We start from the raw sequence: 22,800 nt of genomic DNA, 5'->3' as shown, positions 1-22,800 counted from the left end.
GGGGAGACCCACCTCAATGTTGCGAATCACGTGGCCCCGAAGGATGGCTGCCAGCTTGTCACGGTGGTCTTCGTGGTACAGCCAGGTCTGGCGGTCAGGTGGCAGGGCTTGCAGGGCGGAGTCTGTGGGCCACAGCATGGTGAGGGGCCTATGCGACGCATCCTGAAGCAGGGGCAGGAGGCCAGCCACCTGGCAAGGATTAGCAGAGGTGTGACAATCAGAGACTGGGGGGCAGAGGTAGGGGGCTGGACCACAGAGGCCAGGAAGGGGCTCCAGGGACCCAGGTGGCCTTCCCGCCAGCCGCATTCTTCTGTTGCCATCCCAGGCAGATGCACACGGACATACACGCAGGGATAAACTTGCACACACACCTCGACTATTCTCAGGTATGTGGGCACACATAAGCACACACCCCTGTGCTCACACTGAGAGGCTCAGATACACAGACAGCCTGTGCGCACACGAGGGATAGGCTTACACACAGGTGAGTGTGCAGACAGGTGAACATACACAGTCACTCACACATGGACAGACATCTGCATACACACGCACGGGCACAAATGCCCACACGCGGGAGCAGTACCTTCACAAGGCGGCTGAAGATCTTGTAACCGAAGCCCTCCGCGGCGGCCGTGACGTTTCTCTGCGGGAAGGCACTGGTGAGCCTTGAGGTCAGGCAGGGAGAGAGCACGGGAGGGCCCTGGCAAGCTCCCAGGCCTGTGTCCAGGTCATACCCGCAGGACAGGGGCAGCGTCAGGCTCCCAGTGTAGCACGTCGGGAGGCAGCAGGACTCGGTCGATGAAGTGCAGGACTCCGTTCACCGCCTCGTGGTCGCTGCTCACCACCCGCGCGAAGTCATTGAGATAGATGCTGCCCTGGAGGTGGGGCCCAGGACCGAATGAAGCCCATTGGTGGGACACTGAGGCTAAGGGGTGGGGCCCCAGATGGGGGCGGGGCCTGCACTGGGCGAGTCTTGGGGCAGGTGGGCGGGGCCAAGAGCGCGGGGAAACGCCACCGACCGCCAGGCGGGGCTGGAGGGTGGGGGAGGGGGACGGGCAAGGGCACAGGGCCAGGCTCGGAAGTCCTGGGCCTGGGGACTGGCCCTCGGTAGTGGGCACGGTCCGGAGCCGGACTCGTCTATCTCCCTCTCACTAAAGCCCTGTCCCGGCCCAGGGGAGGTGAGAGGGTCTTAAAGGCGCAGGGACGGGGCCCAGGAGCACAGGGGCAGGGCCTGAAAGCTGCTGAGTCCCGGCTCTCTGGGGTGGTCCAGGGCGGGGGCAGGCCGGCCCGGGGACAGGCCCACCTCCCTCTCGTGGATGCGCAGCGGGTGCCCTGAGAGCGTGGTGACATAGCCTTCCTCCAGCAGCTCCTGGCTGCTCAACTGCCGGCAGCCGACCACGTGGTAGCGGAACACGAGCTGGCGATGGGCGCGAATCCGGGCCAGCTCATCCTGCAGTGGGAGTCATGAAGGTTGAAGGAGGCCCCTGACTGCTGTCTCTGCCCGCCCCACACCCACCCCTGCCCATCCCTGCCCCACAGGGCCCATCCCTTCCCAGCCTTGCTGGGGGTGGGGGAGGGTTGCTTTACCTGGGACAGATTGGTCATTAGATCTGCTCGAGGCACAAAAACTGTGAAAGGCCCATCACCCTTGAGCTCCTTGTATTCCTGTGGGGAGGCAGTAACAGCTTGAGCAGAAGAAGGGCAACTTGTGACCAACTCAGGGCTTCCACGGATCCTCCAGGAAAGACTTGGACTCTGAGAGGGCGTCTGGGTGGCTCAGTGGGTTAGGCGTCTGCCTCTGGCTCAGGTCATGATCCCAGGGTCCTGGGATCGAGTCCTGCATCATCGGGCTCCCTGCTCTGCGGGAAGCCTGCTTCTCCCTCTGCCTCTCCCCACCCCCCCCCCCCCCCCCCCCCGCGCTTGGGCCCCCCCCCCCCCCCCCCTCCCAAAAAAAAAAAAATTAAAAAAAAAAAAAAAAAAAAAAAGACTTGGGCTCTGAGAGTCCAGAACAGCCAACCCCTTGACCAAATGAGAACATGGAGGCCCAGAGACTGGTGGGACCTGCAGATCAGAGAGGCCCAGACTCTCTGGACCGAAGAATTGGAAGCCAGTTGGTCACTTACCAGGAGGTGGAGGCTGAAGAATGAGGCATGCCTGTCCCGAAGGAGCTCCTGGGGGGGGCGAGGATCAGCTCAGATTTTGGGTGGCCCCCATTCAGGGCCTGGTGCCTGTCCCAGCACCTGCGGCCCAAGGTCTGGCCAAGGCAGAGATGAGGAAAGGAAAGCCGGGGGTCTGAGCTGGGGTCAGGATTCATTTCATGGATCATAGCTGGGTCAGGCCCAGGTGGAGTCAGGGGGTCAGGGTCATGGTCAAGGCCAGGATCAGGAACAAATCTGGGGTCTTGACCAATATCATGGGTCAGGCCCATGGAGGTCATAGCCAAGGCTGGGTCAGGGGTCCAGCTTGGGCATCATTACCAGGCCGACTCGGGCGCGGCAGGTGAAGCCATCGCCCACTGTGTGGGCCGCGTCACAGGTGCATGTCCTCTGGCCATCCCCCGTGCTTTTGCACACGGCATAGGGGCTGCAGCCTCCATTATTCTGATGTAGGGACAGGAGAGAGAGGCATCAGTGGCTCCCAGACTCTTTTGCCCCACCCAGCCCTGGGTAAGGGGCCATGAAGACCCCTGTCCAAGCCCCAAAGCCCTGTTGGCTACTGAGCAGTCAGATTCGAGCTTGTGGGAGGGTGGCTCACCCTTTAGAGGCCTTTAGGACCCTGACAGGGGCAAGGAGGGCTGGTTCCCGCCTCGGTCCCCCTCCCCTGTGAAATGAGGTGGGGCTGGGGCCTGACCTGGGAGCAAGGGTCCAGGAGAACGCAGGTCCGGATGCCATCCCCGCTGTAACCCTCACGGCAGCTGCAGGAGACCTGTCCCAAATCCTGATCAGTGCGGCTGCTGGGACCCAAGAGCAGGCCAGCACCCTGGACAGAAGGAGCACCTCCTCCCCAGTCTGAGGGGGGCCCACCCTCTGAGGGCCCACGCCTCTGTTGTGCTGACCTGCTGGGGGCCTGTGGGGATACAGTCGGCATGCATGTGACAGCCCCCGTGGCGGATGAGACAGCCGTTGACTTCTGTGGGGGGAGACGCTAGGATGAGAGGCAGCCCTAGGCAGCCCTTCCATTCATCTGTGCCTTCAGGTGCCCACTGCCAGGCTCTCAGTGCCCCCCGTGGGCCCCTCAGCCTCTCCTAGTCTTATAACACTGAAGCCAGAGCCCTGGCCCCACGTACGCCCAGGGTGGGGGTCCCAGGCTCACCCTGGCACAGCTCCCCGTCTCCTGTGTAGCCATCCTGGCAGGTGCACGTCCGCTGCCCAGGCGCCACCTTGGTGCAGTTGGCATGGGGGGAGCAGCCCCCATGGTCCTGCGCACAGGGGTCCACCTCTAGGGGCAAATGATCCCAGAGAGTTGTGAGGAGCAGACACAGGGACAGCGTGGGGCCAGGGGAGGAGGGCAGGGGAGAAAGGAAGAGGTCAGAGGGAAGGGTGAGACCCAAGATGGAAACCGGATGGAAACTGGCCCCAGAAGGACTGGCGAGGGCTCTGCAGGGAAAGCGTCAGGGCGAAATTTCACGGAAAATCTCAGGGTGGGCGCCCGGAGCATTCCACGTGACCCAACCTGAACAGTAGCTGCCGTTGCCCGAGTATCCTGCGGCACAGACACAGGCCGGGGCCGCCGCCGAGTCCTGTAGGCAGCTGGGAGGGACGGCATTAGCTCAGCCTGGGCCGGGCCTGACCCCAGGGCCCCTACCCGCTTGCCCACCCACCCCAGGCTGAGTTCACTCACTTGGCATTGGGGTCGCACTTCTTTGGGCATTGAGGGCCACTGATCTCTGGGAGGGGAGGGGGTAGGAAGATGGTTCTGGTCGTTTGGACCAGGGAAGTACCTCCCCAGGAGTCACCCTCCTCTCCCCCTTGAGGCTACTCACTCTGATCACAGCGGGGGCCCTGCCAGCCCACATTACAGACACAGCTTCCGTTCCCTTGAAGCCCCTCCTGGCACAGCCCATGGGCACAGTCACAGACTGGGAGCAGGACAAGGGAGGACAGGAGTTGCCCAGTGCCTCCCCCCTGCCCAGGCCGGGCTGTCTCCACGCTTGCTGTCCTCTGCCCTCCCCGGTGCTCACCTCCAGCACAGTTGGGCCCATAGCGGCCCAGCTCACACATCTCACAGGCGGTTCCGTGGAAGCCCTCGTGGCAGCGGCACTCCCCACTGCCCAGGAGCCTGTCCTGGCACTGCCCGTGGCCCGAGCACACACCGCCCTGACCCCCTGGGCACGGCTCGCACAGTGTGCCAAAGAAGCCGGGGCAGCAGTCGGGCACCTGTGGGGAGGGGGCAGGGAGGGGCCAGGCCCAGGCCAGAGGTGGGGAGGAGGGAAATGAGCGGGGCGGTGGGGACAGGCCGTGAAGCCAGCCAATGACGCGAGCAGGGACCAGGGAAATGGAGGCTGCCTTCTACGACCCTCCCCTCCCTGTGGCAGGGGTGAGGAAACAGAGCCTCGGGCCGGGGATGGCTGTGCCGGATCCCACAGTGAGGGACCGACTGCGCTGGGTCCACAGCGGACCCTGGGGCCTGCTTGATGGGGTCCAGGCTGAGCCCCTTTGCCCTCTCCCCATCCCCACTCCCTGGGGCGTGGCCACAGGACAGACACTGGCCCCACTGACCTCAGACCTCTCCGTCTGGGCCCTGGCTCCACTGGCCTCACCCTAGTCCCAGTCCTGCCTCTGCCCTTGACATCTAGTCCGGGTTCCTCCCCTGGGCCTGCCCTCCCACCTCCCCCTTTCTGGTCAGACTCGGGGGTGGGGGTGTTGCGAGGCAAACCTGGATCCTCTTGGCACATGTGTAAGAACAGCCCCGGGAGAAGGAGGAGCCGGATCGGTAGACACAGCTCTTCTTGGGGGTGTTCTGGAAACGGGGACAGGCAGGAGGGCTTAGCCTGTGGCTTGGGCAGGGCCAGGGCAGTGAACGGGAAGCCAGGCAGACAGGGATCAATGGATGAGCAGGACAGCAGATCAGGGACGGGTGGAGACAGGCCGACCTGGGCGCAGGCAGCCCTGGCCTCTAGGAGAGGTGGAGCAGCCCTGGCTGTTCCATGCCCCAAGCGGGGGGGGCGGGCAGCTGGGCCCTGGGAGTCGGACACCCGCAGAGCAGGGAGCGCTGCTGAGCCCCTGTCCTCACCTCCAGCTGGAAGCCCTGAGTGCAGCGGAATCTTCGGGAGCAGTTTACACATTTCTCCTGGGGAGGTGGGGGGGAGTCAGGTGGTCCTGGGATGGGGCCCCCAAACCCACCTTCCTTCCTCTCCTACCCTGTCCCAGTGCCCCTCCCTGCCAGCCAGGCGAGCCAGCACCTCCCAGCTCCGAACCCCCCCAGCTCTTCTCCCCACACCCCCCCCACACCCCCGGGCCTCAGGCTCTCACCCGAAGAGACTCGGCGTGGCTGTGCAGACAGCGGCTTGAGCCCACGGTCAGGACCCCCGACAGGCCAAACAGCGAGCGGCCAGGGGCCTCCAGCACAGGGCCTTCCAGCAGCACATGGTTCACCTCGGGCTGAGGAGTGCGGTGGGAGGCTGAGTCCATCCCCCAACACTACCACCCTCGCCTTGGGGCTATGGGCTGGCGGGGGAGCGGGGGGTCTCCCAGGATGGGTGGTCTCTGGAGCAGAGGTTGCAGGCTCCCTGCCCCCCACCCCTGCAAACCTGGCCGCTATGGTTGTAGAAGACGAGCCAGTGGGCAGGGCCCAGGAGCGAGTTGCGGTGTCCCCCTCTCTGCAGGGCCTCCACGGAGAGTGCCTCCCCCAGGATCACGTGGTGCCTCACGGTGTCTGCGTCCTGGCCGGGAAGCCCGACAGAGAAGCTCAGGGGCTCCAGGGACTGCCAAGTGCCCAGGACGGGACATTCCACCCGCCTTGTCCCTTTGCCATGGGACGGGAGGCTCACTGCGGTTTTCATCCTCCCCCTGCAGTGGCCCCATCCCCGTGGTCTCACCAGCCTGCTGCTGTTGCCCCGGGCCTCCAGAGAGCGGTTTGTGGGCACGAAGATGGTGTAGGCCGTGGCAGCCTCAATCTGGGGCACCAGCTTGTGGTGCTAAGGGCAAGGCGCCAGGGTCACCGATGGGCCTAATCGCCCTCGGCCCCGACCCCGGGGCCAGCCAGCTCCCTCCAGGCCTGGGGGAGGGCACCACAAGCGGGCACTCCCCCTCTCTCCTCTTGCTCACCTGCAGCAGCTCCCGGAAGAGGCGGAAGGCAGGCACCAGGTCCAGCTGCTGCAGCAGGCCCTGCCCGGCTAGCACGTCCCCCCTCGGAGGCAGTAAGACCTGCCGTGGGGAGCACCGGGGCTGCTCAGCACGCCAGTGCCCCTTGGCCTAGGCGGTTCCCCACACACACCCCTCTGGCTGTACCTGGCTGACGACGTGTAGGACACCATTGGTGGCGAGGAGATCGGCCACATCCACGCTGGCGTTCTGAACCCAGACCCTCTGGAAAGCAGCAAGCAGAGCTCAGCCACGGGTAGGCACAGATGGACACTTAAGAGTCAGTACCACACCAACAGAGATTCTGCTGGGCACACAGGCATCTCCTGGCGCCCCCCAGCCTGGCCCGGACACCCTCAGAACCTACCATGGCCTCCAGACCCACCCAGGGCCCATGCACAAGAGCGACAGGCGTGCACGTGCAGACAGAGAGACACAGACGACCCCAGGCAGGGTGGTCCCTGCCGGCCCAAAGACACTGAGTAGCCCCCTGCTGGCCCTGGGCAGGTCCGGGGGACTTCAAGCTCAGCCCCGGGGGCCCTGGCCTGGGAAGATGGTGGCCACTCGAGTTCCCTCCCATGCTCCGCACAGCCCCCTCTGCTGCCCAGCGTTCACCACGTACCCCACGGATGTTGTGAATCTCCCAGCGTGTGGTAGGGCTCAGGGTGGCCACATCCTGCCCACCCAGCCGGGTCAGCTCCTCCTCGGACAAGGCACCCTGGAGAAAATGGGCCCTGTGGGGCGTGGAGCCAGGTTAGTATAACCAACAGAGACCCCTGGGACTGGGCTCCACCCCAAGAGGTGGACACAGCGGGGATGAGAACCTCCGGAGGGGCGGGGTCTCGCACGGAAATCTCTTCCCCATCCCGGGTCCCCGCCCTGGCTGCCCACCTGACCAGTTGCCGCAGCGCCCTTGGCTGTAGCCAGAAGACCTGGTCGTCGGGGCTCAGCCTACGGATGGCAGACTCAGAGGGCACCAGGGCAGTGACTCGGCTGTCGGTGGGAAGAGTGAGGCCAGCACTCTGTGCGTGTGGTGACAGGGGGACAGGAGGAGTGATGAAGGTAGCCACCTGAGATTGCTTGCTCCCAGCCTCGAGGCCTGCCCCCACCTCCAGCTCTTGGAGATATTATGTGGCACCTCTGCATCCAGGGAGGCCTCCTGGATTTGAGCCTCAACCCCAGTATTCTGCCCCGTCCTACCTTGATCCACTGGTAGAAGACGGAGAAGTGGGCATTTGCCTCCAGCTCCTAAGGGGAGGGAAAGAGCTGAGGTCATCAGTCTAGGGACAAATCCAAGCCCCTTCCTCACCAGGACCCTGAGTACTGTCCTTTCTCACCTGAGGTGCACTAGAGGACTCCCCCGACCCGAGCATAGGGACCCACTCACCCGGAAGATGTCTCCGTAGCAGCTGAAGCCATCACCCCCGTAGCCAGAGGGGCATGTGCAGACCCGCTGACCTCCCCCCACTGCCCGGCAGGTGGCCTGGGGTGGGGGTGGGGCAAAGAGACAGGGTCCTCCGTTCAGTACCCAGATGGCAAGCTGGACAGCACCCAGTCTACATCTCACCCTTATCACCTATCCTCCTGCCGTTGTCTGTCCTGCCAACCAGCCCCACCCTCTGTCTATCCAGCCAGCCAGTCTGCATTCATGTTGCTCCCTTGGTTTGCGTGGCCCTGCTCTCCAAGATCACTGAGCATTTGACGTGAGTTACCCCAACCCATCATGACAGATGGGTTGGCAAAGCCCAGGGCAGAGGGAGCACCCAGGAAGGGAGGGCCTGCCCCGAGAGCAGGAGGAGCTAGCTGGGAGGCTTCCAGAACACATGGGCAGAGAGAGGTCAGGGTAGGCACAGGAGCATGGAGTGGGGCAGGGGGTGGAGACTGGAGGCGGGGCAGGGGCTGGGGCCTTAACAAGGAATGGAAGCCCTATCCTGTGGGTGAAGGGGTGACACGGGCTGGATTTGGGGCTTAGAGAGATTCCAATCCTGGCCATAGACAGGGACACCCAGAGAGTGGACCAGAGCTGAGGCCCACCCAGAGAGCCTCCCCCGGGCCCTGGGCCCCCGCGGCCCCTCACCAGGTCATGGCAGCCACCGTTGCCTGCCCGGCAGGGGTCAATAGGACTGCACTCATAGCCATCCCCGGCGAACCCCAGCTTGCAGGTGCACCGGCTCTGGAGAGGTTGGGAGCAGAGGGCCTCAGCTCACCAGGGGCGCCCACCCTCTCCTCCTCTGCTCCCCCGCTCTCCGTGGGCCTTGTCCCCTGGGGAAGCTTGTTCAGACCTGAGGAGCTTCTCCCACACCCCTCCATGGAGATCCCTGTTCCAGACCAGGAGCCCGAGGCCCTGAGGGGAGCCTGGCTCTCAGGAAGAGTCCAGAGAAGGGATGGCATTGGCAGGGAAGCATCCGTGGGGACTTGGTACCCCTCTGCTCTCAGGCCTGAGAGAGGCCAGCAGTGTGTGGTGAGTGGGCAGATGTCTTCGAGGCCGGCCCCAGGGATGGCAGCACACACTCACCTCTGACCCTGCCACCCCGCTCTGATCCTTCCCGCTAAATGCCCGAGTCCGCGGCTTGTTCCCACTGCAGCTGAGTGACCGGCGACACTCCCAGATCTCAGTTGCCCTCGTCTGCAACTTGGGGGCATCTCAACCTGCTTATTCTGGTCCTCGGTTCAGCACTTTAGAACTGTGTAGCTCCTCATGGAGCTGGGGGTGCAGGCGGGTGGTCCAGCCATCGTGGGGCAGGTCCCTGCACTCGCTGACCCTGAGCCAGCCAGGCCTGGCCTCCCCATCGGCACAGTAGACACGTGCGTGCTGCCCGGTGCTCGGGGTCATGGGCCTGACCTGCCTCACATGAAAAGCTCCAGATGCTGAGACCCTGTGGCTGGAGTCTGAGGCTGCAAACTCCACAGCTGGATTTCCAGGAGTCTAGAGGGTTCGGGATGTCACTCCCCTGGGGCAGGAGTCTCCTGCTTTGCTCAGCACGGCATCCCTAAGTCTAGAGCAGGGACCAGCACGCCTGGTACCCCGTGGGAACCTGACGAGTGAAGGAAGGACCTAGTTGTCAGAAGACAGTGGCCCCAAGGCCAGGTAGAGCAGGGGACTCGCGGAGCCGGTTACGAGGGTCCTCATCCCCGAGGGACAGGAGCCCCGGCCTTGGTGGAACAAGGTGTGGAACAAGCGGCCTGGGGCTGGCGCTGGCACGTGCCTGCCTTTAAAACCGCCCCGGCCTTTGTGTTGTCTCCTGCACACTTGGGCTCCTTCTAGAACGGTCGGCACTACCTTTCAGACCTGGATTCTCACTTGTGCCTGGGGTTTGAGGCCCCGAGCAAGAGTTCTCGGAGTGGATGCCCCTGGAGCCAGACGGGGTGGGGTGAGAGTCCCCCGGAACAAATACCCACCGCGCCCCCCCCCCCCCCCCCCCCCCCCCCCCCCCCCAGGCCCGCCGAGCCTCACCTGCCCAGGTCCCACATAGCTGCACAGGGCGTCGGCATGACAACCGCCTCTCGCATCCAGCTCGCACTCGTCGATGGCCACACAGACACGGCCGTCCCCGCTCCAGCCTTTGTGGCATGTGCAGTGGTGGGTACCCCGGGCCCCAGGGACACACTCGGCCTGTGAGAGCCACGGTTGTGACCCAGGGCCGCAGGGCGGAGGGCTGAGGAAAAGGGAGTCCCCCTCCCACCCCCGGGTCAGGACTTCAGGAAGGGCCAATGAGACTGACATTTTCTGAGCAGCCACCACGGTCTGGGTGCGAGCAGGGGTTTCCGGGCACACAGGACAGGCCGTCGCCCTCAAAGCCGTCGAGACAGACGCACCTGGGGCAGGGGAACGAAGGGCCTCCCGTGAGCCTCTGGCCGAGGCTGGAGGCTGGACGAGCCGACATGCACGGTCACGGACGAGGCAGAGAGGAAATGCGATGCTCACCTGGTGACGCCCCCCTGGTTGACGCAGCGGGCCTGCGGGTGGCAGTGCTGGGCCTGCTCAGCGGGCCCACAGTTTCCTGCAGACTCGTTACAGAAGCGGCCGCTGAAGCCTGGGGCACACGTGCCCTGCTGGCACACGCCTCCGCTGCCTGGACGGTTGTCACAGAGACCGTGGACACAGCCACAGTCTGCAGGGAGGACATGGGGACGGGAAAGGTGAGGCGGGGGCAGGGCTGGCTGGGAGCCAGGATGCAGCTGAGGGGGCGCTGGGAATGTGGAGGACGGCAGCCAGCGCAGATATGACTTCAGGGTCACAAAATCAGGGGCCACCCCAGACTCAGGGGAAATGCAAGGGGGGCGTTTGTTGCTTTCAGTCACCCCATTCTAGCTGCCCTGCCCCTAACACCACCATCCGAAAGTGCTTCTGTGTGTCTGACCCAAATCCTGCATGCTTTAGATTAAACCACAGCTCTCGTCCTGCCTGGCATGGGGGAAGGAGACATCATCTATTTTTGTTCTCAAATCCTGCTCCCCTTCCTCTGGCCTTCACCCTTGCTCCTGGCACTCTATTCCCCTTCTTGGGAATCCCCAGCCCCCTTTCCAAGCAGACCCTTTTCTCCCTGTCAGGCAGCATGGGCCAGGACCACCCACCTTCCTGGCACTGGTCTCCATGCTTGTTTGGGTTGGAGCAGATGTGGCAGGCGATGCCCTTGTAGTTTGGGAAGCAGAGGCAGGCCCCATTGCCCCGGACCCCATCGCTGCACTGGGGGTGGGAAGGAAGCAGGATTGGTCATGGGGTGGGGACTGCCTCATCCACTCCCCGCACACATTCACCGTCCACAGGCTGGCTCTGAGCCCCTTCTCCCCCTGGAAGAGACCTCCAAATCACTGGCTCCCCAAAAGACACCCGGCCCTGGAGGCTTCATGGGTGACCTTGGCTCAACCTAGAAATCCACAACTCCTGTGCTGATCCCTGGCACAGCACTAAAGTAACCCTGACGTTACAAAGTGGCGAAAACAGAACACCCAAGGAAACCACTGACGGGGCGCCTGGGTGGCTCAGTCGGTTAAGCGTCTGCCTTCGGCTCAGGTCATGATCCTGGAGTCCCCGCATCGGCCCTGCATCAGGCTCCCTGCTCAGCGGGGAGCCTGCTTCTCCATCTGCCCCTCACCCCATTCGTGCTCTCTCTCTCTCTCTCTCAAATAAATAAATAAAATCTTAAAAAAAAAAAAAAAAGGAAAACCACTGACAAATAAACTTCATGAGGTTTGGCACCTAAAAGGTGCCAAAATCCAACTACTTATTTCTTTTTTTGTGGTGGACAGGAAAGCAAGGTTTACTCAGGGATAGTAAAGCAAAGTTTATTGAGTGATAGTACAAAGCTCCCAAAGAGGGAGGGGACCCAAAAGCGTTGCTCTAATTATTTCTAATTAAAATACTAAAAACAATATGGCCCAGCTTCCTCTGCCCAGCTGTGGGAAAGCCGAGGCCAGGGAGGTAGGCCAGCTCAGACCCACGAGGACCCCCGGCCGGCTCACACAGCTGCCCCCAGGGCTGGCGCACTCACATTGCCTTTGCCGTAGCAAGGGTTGGAGAAGCCCCCAGGACACTGGGCACAGTCAGGCCCAAAAAACCCTTTGCAGCAGCCAGGTTTCTGTGAGAGACAAAGCGTGTCGGAGGGTGAGTCTGGGGCCCCGGCACCCCCACCGCCCAGGCCGCTGTTGCCCCCAGGCCCCACCTATACAGCCGGGTACAGCCCCTCGGGGGTGCAACCCAGCTCTCCCAGGGAGGCAGCCTGCTCCGCCCCAGGGGGAGGCCCCAGCCTACCGCGCAGGGAGCACCCTCGCCCAGGCTCACCAGGACGGTCTGGTTGCAGTAATGAGCGCAGCCCTTCTTCAGGACGTTGAGCCCAGTAGGGTCATGGGTGTAGACACACTCCTTGGGGAAGATGTCCTGGTGGGCGGTGCAAAGCTGGTCAGCAGGTGTGGGTCCTGAGCTGGCCCCCTTTGCCCGGCAGCACGGGTCCAGAGACCTCGCAGCGCTCTGGATCCAGCACCCCTACCCTTAGTGGGGCCGAGAGGGGCTGGGCCTCCGGGTCCAGTTGAGCCTCGCAGCCCCTCTTCCCCGCCTTGATCCGGGGCAGAAGTCTCACTGGGCAGCCCTGAGGGCCAGGCCGAGGGACACTCACCAGCTTCACACTGTTGGGGGGGCACGTGCTCGTGTTCAGGGCTTGGCAGTCCACACAGGAGCCCTGGGCAGGGCAGGGGGAGGCGGGGCAGAGTTAGTCATGGTTTATTTATTCAGCGGACCCTAGGAAAGTGGCATGGAGCCAAGGCCTGAGGTATGAGAGAGTCAACGACAGGAGGGCCAGGGCAGAAGGAAGAGCAAGGGCAAAGGCCCTGCCATGGGGAAGGGCTGAGTGTGGGAGTGTGGGCATCGTAGCAGAGGGCAGGGCCGGAGGGCCAGAAGATGTGGGAGTGATCTCGAAGGAACGATCAGCACGACCGCTGAGACCTGGGGGTGGGGGGGTGGGGTCTGTGCCCAGGCCCCAGCCCCACTGTCAGCCTCCCTGCCCGCTGGAGGAGAACAAGCAGGCCCGGGCCCCCAGCACGTGGCGTGTGCTCACCGCCACGATCTGGTGCTGTTCCTCGCTGCAGTGCTTAGGCAGGATGGGCAGGATGGTCGGGGGCAGCAGGACGCCCTCCAGCATGTGGATCACGCCATTGGAGGCCAGCACATCCACTCTCCGTAGCGGGAGCCCCTCTGGTCCCAGCAGAATGCGCCCCTGTGGCAGAGCCCAGTGTACAAGCGGCCCAGCCTGGCAGCCCCCCGGGCCCGCTGCCGCCCTTACCCCTACAGCCCAGCCTGCAGGCCATCTCCTCTTCCCTTTCCCTGGCAACGCTGCCCGCTCTGGCAAAACCGCTCCAGCCTCCGGGCCCCATGGAGCGCCACCCCGCTGCCCTTGTAACCACCCTCCACATCTTTGGACCCCTCCCTGTCTGTTGGGCCCCAGGAGAGGGATATGATCTGTGCCTGCCTCCCACGTGGCCCCCCCCAGGGCCTGCCCTCCATGGGGCTCGGAGCACAAAGGCAGGTCTAAAAGAGGCCACACCACTGGCCAGTCATCACCATCCCCTCCATTGGTCCATTCATTCCAGATTTGGTTTGTGGAGCTCACCTCCTCGGAGATATTCACAGCCAGGACCTGGTTTGCCATGGTGAGGACCCGGCCCTTGGAGATGAGCTTCTCAATGGTCAGCTGGGTGGAGGAGAGGGTGCCCTTAGGCCGGGCACGAGCCATACCTTAGGGCCCCACACGGCCCCACCCAGGTGACTCACAGCTACCACGTTGGTCCCTAGACTCTCTTTTGCACCCTAAGTGTCCAGATGGATGGGGAGAGGAGAAGGGGCCCTGGGAGATCAGGACCTACAGGCAAACTTCCAGAAGCCCAGCCGAGGGTACAGGCCGGTCTCCCTGCCAGAGCAGAGCCTCTCACCTGGCCGTGGCTGTAGATGTGGTACTTCACCAGCTCCTGCAGTTTGGACAGACCCTGGCAGGAGAGAGAGGGCGTGGCAGGGGCCAGTGGAGGCCCGGGTGCCCCATCTCCCCCATTCCTTCTCCCCGCCGAGCTTACCGCTGTGAAGAGATAGATCAGGCGGCCATCCCGCAACTTGTCCACAGCCTCGTTGCTTGGGGCAAAGACTGTGAAAGGCCCAGGCCCATCCAGGATGGAGGGCAGCCCACAGTTCTGTGGCAATGGGAAGGAGGCTCAGGGAGGCTCTGTGGCCAGCCTCCACCTCTGAGCCCTGCTGGGGCCCTGCCACCCTCAGCCTGCAGGGAACTCCCGTGAGGAGGAAGTAGGAGACAGCGGCAATGGGTCCATGCTACCACAGAACCCCAGGATGGTGACGGGCAGGTTCTAGGATGGGGGCAAGTGCCCGTGCTACTCCAGAGCCCCAGATCACGGTGAGTTAGTAATGAGGGGTCCTGGCCCAAAAGATCAGATGGGCTCAGGCCTTTCCCAACAAACTCACCTCCAGGATGGTTTCGAAGCGGCTGAAGGCCTCAGTAGAGGCAAGGATCTGGCCGATGGTTCTCTGTGGCAAGGGATGAGCATGAGAGCCCCAGAGGAAAGGGGGAGGCTGCTCCAGCCCCAGGGGGGAAGGAGCTCTGTTCCAGCCCCGCCCAGAACCGCCCGGCCCCGCTCTCTGAGCTCTGTGGGGCTCACCAGGTGGGGAGGGGGGGAGGGCACTGGCTTACCTTGGGGTCCTCGGGGAGCTCTGGTGGGGGCTGCCACTGCAGGTTGGTGACCAAGTGGAAGACGCCGTTGGCCGCAGGGTAGTTGGTCTTGTGGATGGCAAACGTCTGCTGGGGGTGCGCTTTGTACTTGTAGGTGTATCTCTGCCGAGACGTGAGGCCTCTGGCTCATCCGCGCCAGGTGCCAGCCTCATGTGCCGAGGCTCCGTTCCACCTCCACACCTCTGCCCGGGCGGCGTCCGCCACCTGGGGCTCCCTGGTCCCCGGGCTGGGGTGGCCCTCCTTACCGTGAAACGGTTGAAAGTGACGGTGATCTCCTGCCCCGCCAGCGTCCACCACCTGCGTGTCTGCTGGGTCCCTGGCTCTTCCAGCATGTGCTGCCCTGCAATGATGTGCTGTTTGCAGAGCTGCCGGGCGAGGGACGCCTGTGGGCACAAGGGGACCAGGGCGCTGAGCGGGCCCAGGGTGGCCACTGGCCGCCATGCCACCCCTGCCCCAGCAACAGAGCAGGCAAGAAGCCTCCCGGGCCTCGGTTCCCCAGAGTCTGGGCCCCGAAAGCCTGGGGCAGGCTCCAGGGAGGAGGCGAGGGCTGGCAGCCAGCTCCTCGAGGGGGCGGGGCTCACATTCATGGTCCTGGAGGACACGGACGAGAGCGACGGTAGCAGCACCGTGAATGGGCCCGACGTGGTGAGGATCTCGCGGCAGCCCTGGTCTGGGAGTCACGAGAGGGTGGATCAGAATGGATCTGGGAAACCCTCAGGCATCAGTCCTAGGTTTTGGAGAGTTGGGTGGAGGGCACTGGGCCTAGGTCTAGGGTAGATGGGAGGCATCAGGATCGGGCGTGGGGGGAGCTAGCCCCCACCGCCAGTCACGCAGCCCACCCCAGCCCACTCTGCTTCCACAGCTCGTGGGCAGAGACAGGGCATCTGTGCAGGGTGTGCCCCTCGCTCCCTGCCGGGCCCGCGGGGTGTGAGGGACAAGGTCACGGGCAGGTGGGGGGTCACACACCCAGCATGGCCAGGGAGACTCTCAGCCGCAGGAACACCACGCCCAGCTGGCCAGCTTTCTGGATCTCGTGCAGCAGGTGTCCATAGCAGGCTCGCCCGTCCCCTATCTCGCCCTCCTTGCACACACAGCTAGGGCCATGGGTAGAACTGGTCAGGGCAGGGGGTGCGGCCAGTCCCTACCTCCTGGCCCTCACCCACCTGTCCCCCCCCGGGCCCTTGACCTGAGGGTGCACACACGGGCACCCTTGCCCCTGCCCAGACCACCCTGTCCGCTCTGCCCCCAGTGCCCACCTGATCTTCCCATCGGGGGTCACCTGGCAGGTGGCTGACCGGTCACAGGAGTGAGGGGAGCAGTAGGCGAAGCAGCCCGCAGAGACATTGTGGTTGATGCTGACCAACCCTGGCTTACACACGCAGGAGGCCTGGGCCACCAGGCAGGGGAAGGAGGGTGGCATCACATCCATGAGAACCACCAGCACCCACAAAGCTATGCTCAGCCGCCACACCACCCACTGAGGGCTGCCATCCTCCTCCCATGTTACCAATGGGCCATCTCCCAGGAGGCCCATGATTTGCCCAGGGCCGAATCGCCAGCGTGGGTGGGGGTGCACGGCACAGGCCTGACCCAGGGCCCCGGCTCACCTTGCCTGGTCTCTGGTACAGGCACAAGGTGGAGTTGCTGGGGCAGCCACCGTAGTTGATGGTGCATGGATCCTGGGGCAGACACACCGTCCCATCACCATGGTAGTCCTTGGGGCAGCGGCACTGTGCCTGCCCTGTGGGGCTCACCGAGCACTGGGCCAGTGGGGAGCAGGGTGATGACTGGCAGGGGTTAGGGGCTGCCAGGGCAGAGAGAGAGAGAGAGAGCGCCCAAGTGAGCTGGGCACCCAGGAGCCCCACCACCTCCATAGCGATGGCCCAAAGAGGAGGTGAGCAGGTTGATCTAGACCTTGGGGACAGGCCCTTCCTCAGGGACACATTGTACTTGCCGTAAATGGCCAGACTGTACTTGCAGGTTTAAAAGGATGCCCTCCCAGCCCCTGCTCACCCTGAGCTTGGGCCTCCAGCCTCTAGGTCACAGACTTACCTCGGCATTCTGTGCCCTGCTGGGTGTGGCCAGGCAGGCAGCTGCAGCCAGGGGCCTCTGCAGAGCACTGGGAGTTCTGGGGACAGTTCAGGGCCCGGCAGACTGGCAGCTCTGAACGAAGAGAGGGGAGTGTTGTGGTGGCCCAAAGCTCCAGGTTGGAAGGAACACAGGTGCAAAGATGCTCTGCCCAATTTGCTGTGTAACTTTGGCCAGAGCCTTGCCCTCTCTGGGCCTTTGGGCAGTGGAGGTCTCAGATGACATTCCCTCCCCCTGACCAGCTGTGTGCCTCTCCTACTTAGACAAAAATAAGGCTGTGGGCAGAGGTCCCTCTGAGGCTCAGGCCCCATCCCTCACCCAGTGGCCTCTTTTGCTCTGGCCACTGAGGACCTGCCACCCCCGGCTGCCCCAGCAGCCCCGCCTACCTTGGTCACAGCGGGGTCCGGTGTATCCAGCAAAGCACAGGCAGCTTCCATCCCCCAGTGGCCCATGGCTACACACGCCGTGCACGCAGCTGCACACTGGGAGGGACACACAGGGACGCACAGGGATACTGAGTCTGCACTTCTGCATTTCTAGAACTCAGCTCCCATAGGCACAATCACGGGAGTGTGGAGCTATGATGCGGGACCAGAGTGGTGATTGGAGCCCCGAGGGAGGGACCTGGCCTAGCCCCGGGGCTCGGAGGGCACTTACTGGAGAAGGCCTCCGAGAACAGCACGGGGCTGGAGGTAGGAGGAAGCAAAGCTCATGTCCCAGGAGGGGGACTGTGAGGCTGAGGGGCTGGGAGGGAGGCTGCCGGGGGCTGGCTATACGGACAGGTCTCCTTGGGCCCCCACGTGGGCAGTGGCCCTGCTCCCTCGCCCTGACAGCACTCACCTGACTGGCAGTTGGGCCCGAACCGGTGGGGGTCTTGGCACTCCTGGCAGGCGGAGCCACCGAAGTTCTCCTGGCAGAGATTTGCACCCAGTCAGTGTGGCCTCTGTGCTGCCCCCCACCCCCCAGCCCTGCCGGGCCCTTACCTGACACACACAGGTCCCGTTCCCAGTGATGCCATCCAGGCAGGTCCCATGGCCATTACACGGGGTCTCAGCACCCCCAGGGCACTCTGTGGACCCCCCCAGAACTCAACTGTGCCCCGAAGAACTCACGCTGCACCCCAGACCCCAGCAGCTCTGGGCAGCCCGGCCCCTCCCTGGGGCAGCCAGAGCCAGGCAGCCAAGCTGTGTCGGCTCTCACTAAGGATCCATTTACTGCAACCGCTGAAGGACGTGCAGGCAGATGCTGCAGAGAGGGAGCCCGGGGCTGGGATACGAGGAGCAAGGCTGGGGCCCCCACCCCGTACCATAGCACTGGGACCCCCAGTAGCCGGGGCAGCAGGCCTTCTCTACCACATCCTTCCAGCACTCCAGGCTGCAGCCACTCATGGACATCAAAGAGTCCCCCAGCTGCACCTCGTAGCTGGGGACAAAGGTGGGCAGGGTGACAGGAGGGCCTCCCAGTCGGCGGCCCCCAGCCCCGCCTCCCCACACCGGGTGCTAGCACTCTAGCTCTACCTCTCCTCTCTCTGCCTGGCCCGGGGCTGAGCACAGGGCCTTGCACATAGTAGGTGCTCAAGAAACACCTCCTGCCCCGACTCCCCCTTGTTCTTTCCTCCCTATCTCTGCCCCACCAAAGGGGCCAAAGGACATGCGGGCAAGTGACTGCCCTCACTGTCCACGCCTGCCAGGCTCTCCCTCGCCCCCCGCCCCCACCCCCACCCCACGGATGCTCCTGGAAGCGGGCAAGGACAGACGGAGGCAGGGACCCGCACCGGCAGTCCTGGGATATCTTCTCTGGTAACTCCCGAAGCCAGCCTGGGGGACACATCCGCCTCTTGATAGCGGGACACATGGTGCAGGGGATGCGAGTGACAAACTTGGTCTTCACATCGCAGCGTCTGGACCGCACCTGGGCCACGGGGGTGGGGGGGTGTTTGGAGGGAGGGGCCTGGCCCCTGCGCCCAGTCCTGACTCTGCTCTGACTGAGCCAAGGCCCAGCACCTCTCTGCAGGCCTCGCTTCCCCGCCTGTTCAGCAGTGAGCCCAGGGAAGGCCCCGGGACACAGGGAAACCTGCCTGTCACAGGTTGTCACTTCCACAGTGTGTTCCTATGTCCACAGCCATGGACTTCTGCCCAGGGCCGCAAACACTCCCCCAGGAGCCTCAGAGCCTATGCCTCCCGACGTGAAGAGAACCCAGCCATTTTGTTCCACCTTAGCCCATTCAGTTGGAGAAACTGGACCCCAGACCCCAAACCACCCAGGGCCTGAATATGTCAGGGACCAGAACTGGACTCTCGCCCTAGTGTCCCTTATCACTTCTCACTGAAAAACAAACAATACCACAGCGGACGCTACTTGGGGGAGCACAGCAACTCCATTCCCAGGCACAGACAGAGCTCACCTCGGGGCTGGCCCTCCGGTCATCGCTTTGCCCCGAGCGTGTCCCCACCGTGCTGCCAAATGACCCTGTCAGCAAGCTTGAGGACCCTCAGCTGCCCGGGGGGGCGGGGGAGACCCAGCAGCCAGTCCCAGACCCAAGAGGCAGGCCCATGAGAGCAGGCGTGCGCAAGAGGGTCTACATGCCTTCCTACGCCCCGACCCCAGGCCTGGCCCCCGGCCCCTCACACCAGCCCGGACCCAGGGGGCCACGGCCCATCATTGGTGTGGCAATGCTGGCGACGAGGAGGCTGAGAAAACCCAGGCGGCTTCCCAGGGGAGGTGACAATTGAATTGGAGCTGAAAGATGCCCAAGAGTTGGCCAGAGTAGTGCCCCTGGTAGAGGGGACAGGAGAGGCAAAAGCCAGGAAGTGGAAGGAGAAGACGACCATGTGTGACAAAGCAGAGAGCCGCCGAGGAGAGGGGCCAGTGGCCGGGCCAGAGAGGGGAGGGAGCATCAGGGCAGCCCCGGGACTGGTTTGTTTTAAATGGGTCCTGGGGGCGCCTGGGGAGCTCAGTTGTTGAGCGTCTGCCTTCGACTCAGGTCATGGTCCCAGGGTCCTGGGATCGAGCCCCACATCGGGCTCCCTGCTCAGCGGGAAGCCTGCTTCTCCCTCTCCCACTCCCCCTGCTTGTGTTCCCTCTCTCGCTGTGTCTCTCTCTGTCAAATAAATAAAATCTTTTAAAAATAATAAATAAATAAATAAAATAAATGGGTCTCTGGCTGCTGCGAGCAGCAGGGATGGGGGTAGGGAAGGGGCCGTCCCCTGAGGGTGCCGAGTGCCAAGAAAGCCCAGGCCTGCAGTCCCATCCCCTGGCCTGCCACGGCGCCTGCAAGTCCTCCATCCCTGGGGCGACCTTCGGGATGGCAGCCCTGTGCCCTGGAGGAGGGAAGCTTCAGTCTTTGTTGTACGTGGGAGAAGGGACCATAGGAGGGTGCATGTGGATGGAGAAGAGGTTCCGGGGGCCTGGGGAGGGACTCAAGAAGATGTTCTCATCTAAAAAAGGCCGAACACACTGTGGTTCGAAAGGAGTGAGCCAGAGCATCTTTCCTAGAACACATTACAGACACGAGGCCGCTCAAAGCAAGAGAAAAGGAGAAACGGCGGCCTGGCACGTTCTTCCGGGGAACACGAGGCCCCAGGGCCTCTCTCTGCCACTGTGATTTGGCCCTTTCCGCTCATGCCTCTGCGGTCGGCGAAGAAGGAAGTTGCCGAGAGTGGCCTCAGGCCGAGCCGTGGGGCTGAGTGCTGTGGTCTCGTTCCCCACCTCGGGGATCCATCTCTGCTGAGCCAGGGAATGTCTAGGAAGTTGGGTAACTCCAGGGCTGGGCAGCTGCTGGCTCAGGGCAAAGGCACCCTTGAGGGCCACCTGGCCAGGCGCGCCCAGCTGCCAGGGAGGCCACCACCAGCCCGGGGACTGACCGGCTTTCAGAGGAATGGTCAGGCCTGGCTAAGGGCTCAGGAGAGAGAGAGGGAGGGAGGGAGGGAGAGAGGGTGGTGGGGTTTGGAGGGCGGGGGTGAGCAGAGGAGGAATCAGGAGCCTCCTGTCCCGCCCGGGGACACACTCACTCCTAGGCTGTCGCATTGGAAGATGTGTGGGAAATGGTGAAGGGTGGATAAGCCAGCCAAACCCTACTTCTCGTGGGGAAGCACACCGGGCCCCTCTGCCTGGAAGGAGCACCAGCCTCCCCAGAGCACTGTCTCGCCGCTGGTCCCTCTGGATCACAGCCCAATGCTGAATCAGATCCCCTTCTTCCCGGGGCACCTCGGGACTGCCTGAGCCAGGCGGGTGCTGCCCCCCCCGCCCCCCCCCCCAATCCAGAGCTGATTTTGCAACGTCTGCTTCCCACAGAGACAGTCACGCTGCTGGGGAAGTTGAGGAGACATGAGGTATTAAGCCTGTCGTAAGAAGGTGGGAGAAATTCCCCCCAAGCTGGGGTCTGGGTCTCAGAACCCAAACTCCCTCAGGGACAGCACCCCCCCCAACTGCTTCCCCTGCCCTGGATCAGCGCCCTTCTCCCTCCACGCCCCAGCTCGAGACCACAGGCCCCGCCGGCACCAGCACAGAGGCGGCACTGAGGAAAAGACTTTTGAATGGAGGGGGGCTAGGACCCCCTCCTCCAGGAAGCCTTCCTTGCTTCTACTGCCTGAACCTGTCTCTATTTACGTTCTGCTTCTGCCCCTCACTGGCTGTGTGACCCAGAGGTCACCCCTACCCCTTGGAGCTTCAGTTTGCTGATATTTAGAGTGGGCCTCATGCCACAGGGGTGCCAGGAGGGCTGGGTGACTGAGGACACGTGAGAAGGCCCGCGCTGCCGCGCCCCTGGCCACAGGCACCCCCGGGACTGTCTGCCCCGCCCAGGCTGGCGGGGCCTCAGCCCGAGAATACAGCTGAGAGGCAGGCAGAGCACAGCTCTCTGAGGAGGAAAAATTCCCAGCGTGAGGCGGCAGGCCTTTGAAATCCCCTCGTTTTCCAATACCGTGCAGGGAAACTGGGGCAGGGAGGGAAGAGGAGCCCACTTGCCCGGCTTAGCACAGCCTAGAACCCTGGGCCCTTCTCCCACCATGGTCACCCTTGCAGCTTCTGGCCTCCCATCCCCAACCCGGAGCTGGTCTGGCCTGGCAGTGGGGTCCCGGGCACGTCCCTCTTCTCCGTACCTCAGCCTGCCTGCTACTGATAGGGGGAGAGTTGCAGCTGCCCCAAGAATCAGATGGACTTGGCCTCACAGGGGAGGGACCCTCATCTGCAGGCAGGCCCCCGGCCAGGCAACTCTCTCTCCATCCTCAGGGTGGGAGGCTCTTCCAGAAGCTCCGGGGCCTGGGTAGACCCGCAGATGGGCAGCCAGGAGGTGGCTGGCACGCGCGGCCCTGACAACCACACCCTGGGCCCATTTCTGCGGAATCACAGGCAGTGGTCAGTCAGGAGCAAGGCCCCAGAGTCGGACTGATCTGTCTCCATCATCCTTGGGCTCTGGCTTCCTCAGGCGGAGAACAGGACCCACCGCCCAGGGGGGCGCGCAGGGGTAATGCCCGGCTGTGCCCAGGCTGTGCACTTGGTAAGCTCTCGGGGTTGAGGGTGTTACTGTTGGCTCCTGTTTACCCAGAGAGACTGGGGGTGAGCAGACCTCCTTCCCCCCCAGGGCCGGACACAGGCACACACATGTGTGTTCCACGCGAGCCTGTTGGCTGGCTAGCCCCTCCAGGGTTCAGGGGGCGCTCCTGGCTCCAACCCCCAGGCCAGGCTCACAGAGAGCCCAAGCCTCAGTCCGGGCAGGGAGGGTAGGAGCATGGGCCCGGCTCTGTCCCCCTCAGCCTCAGGCTGGGGAGCCCCGGGATGGCTGCCCACACCACATCAGGGCTGGCGGGCCGAGCGCGGTCAGAGGAGGGCAAGGCGACACACGGCCGCCAGCCAGCCCGGGAGGTGGACCCACAGCACAGCCCTCTGGGCCTGCTCGGAGGGCAGACGAGTCGCGGCGGCCCTGTGTGTCCCCAGACCTGGGCCCTATCTGTGTACCCCCCCTCCCTGCTCCCACCACTGGCCAGCAGGACCCGAACACCGCATCCCCCTGCAACTGGCTCACACTCACCTTCTGCCCCCTGGTGAAGCTGGAGCCTGCTAGGCAGAAGGCCAGGAGGCAGAGCAGGAGGCGGCCCCGGGGCCCTGCCATGGCTGGTGACGGCGCACGCCGTCCAGGACAGTCAGGGCAACCAGTGTGGGGAACGAGCTCTAGGAGGCAGGCACAG

General features: G+C 63.7%; 1 protein-coding gene across 1 annotated transcript in view; it reads right to left on the bottom strand.

The window, feature by feature from the left end:
- STAB1 (stabilin 1) overlaps positions 1-22,800 on the bottom strand; it is a 26,969-nt gene extending 4,169 nt beyond the window's left edge. The window contains 51 exon segments of the mRNA XM_032411425.1: positions 13-189; positions 584-643; positions 735-875; positions 1,304-1,450; positions 1,588-1,665; positions 2,124-2,171; positions 2,478-2,600; positions 2,851-2,925; positions 3,056-3,129; positions 3,313-3,438; positions 3,673-3,749; positions 3,841-3,886; positions 3,983-4,078; positions 4,181-4,376; positions 4,876-4,959; positions 5,233-5,289; positions 5,472-5,600; positions 5,750-5,881; positions 6,038-6,136; positions 6,267-6,365; positions 6,450-6,527; positions 6,925-7,036; positions 7,194-7,324; positions 7,503-7,550; positions 7,690-7,785; positions 8,380-8,475; positions 9,757-9,915; positions 10,025-10,118; positions 10,228-10,414; positions 10,878-10,989; positions 11,795-11,881; positions 12,085-12,180; positions 12,416-12,478; positions 12,854-13,012; positions 13,406-13,486; positions 13,725-13,778; positions 13,863-13,976; positions 14,263-14,325; positions 14,489-14,629; positions 14,773-14,910; positions 15,109-15,197; positions 15,494-15,621; positions 15,784-15,914; positions 16,135-16,331; positions 16,580-16,690; positions 17,002-17,097; positions 17,456-17,525; positions 17,599-17,684; positions 17,922-18,037; positions 18,390-18,526; positions 22,644-22,800. Of these exon segments, the coding sequence (XP_032267316.1) occupies positions 13-189; positions 584-643; positions 735-875; positions 1,304-1,450; positions 1,588-1,665; positions 2,124-2,171; positions 2,478-2,600; positions 2,851-2,925; positions 3,056-3,129; positions 3,313-3,438; positions 3,673-3,749; positions 3,841-3,886; positions 3,983-4,078; positions 4,181-4,376; positions 4,876-4,959; positions 5,233-5,289; positions 5,472-5,600; positions 5,750-5,881; positions 6,038-6,136; positions 6,267-6,365; positions 6,450-6,527; positions 6,925-7,036; positions 7,194-7,324; positions 7,503-7,550; positions 7,690-7,785; positions 8,380-8,475; positions 9,757-9,915; positions 10,025-10,118; positions 10,228-10,414; positions 10,878-10,989; positions 11,795-11,881; positions 12,085-12,180; positions 12,416-12,478; positions 12,854-13,012; positions 13,406-13,486; positions 13,725-13,778; positions 13,863-13,976; positions 14,263-14,325; positions 14,489-14,629; positions 14,773-14,910; positions 15,109-15,197; positions 15,494-15,621; positions 15,784-15,914; positions 16,135-16,331; positions 16,580-16,690; positions 17,002-17,097; positions 17,456-17,525; positions 17,599-17,684; positions 17,922-18,037; positions 18,390-18,526; positions 22,644-22,724 (5,415 nt within the window). The 5' untranslated portion in view covers positions 22,725-22,800.

The sequence above is a fragment of the Phoca vitulina genome, unplaced genomic scaffold (genome assembly GCF_004348235.1).
Source record: "Phoca vitulina isolate PV1807 unplaced genomic scaffold, GSC_HSeal_1.0 scaffold13, whole genome shotgun sequence".
NCBI lineage: Eukaryota > Metazoa > Chordata > Mammalia > Carnivora > Phocidae > Phoca > Phoca vitulina.
This window is presented reverse-complemented; position numbering and strand designations above follow the sequence as displayed.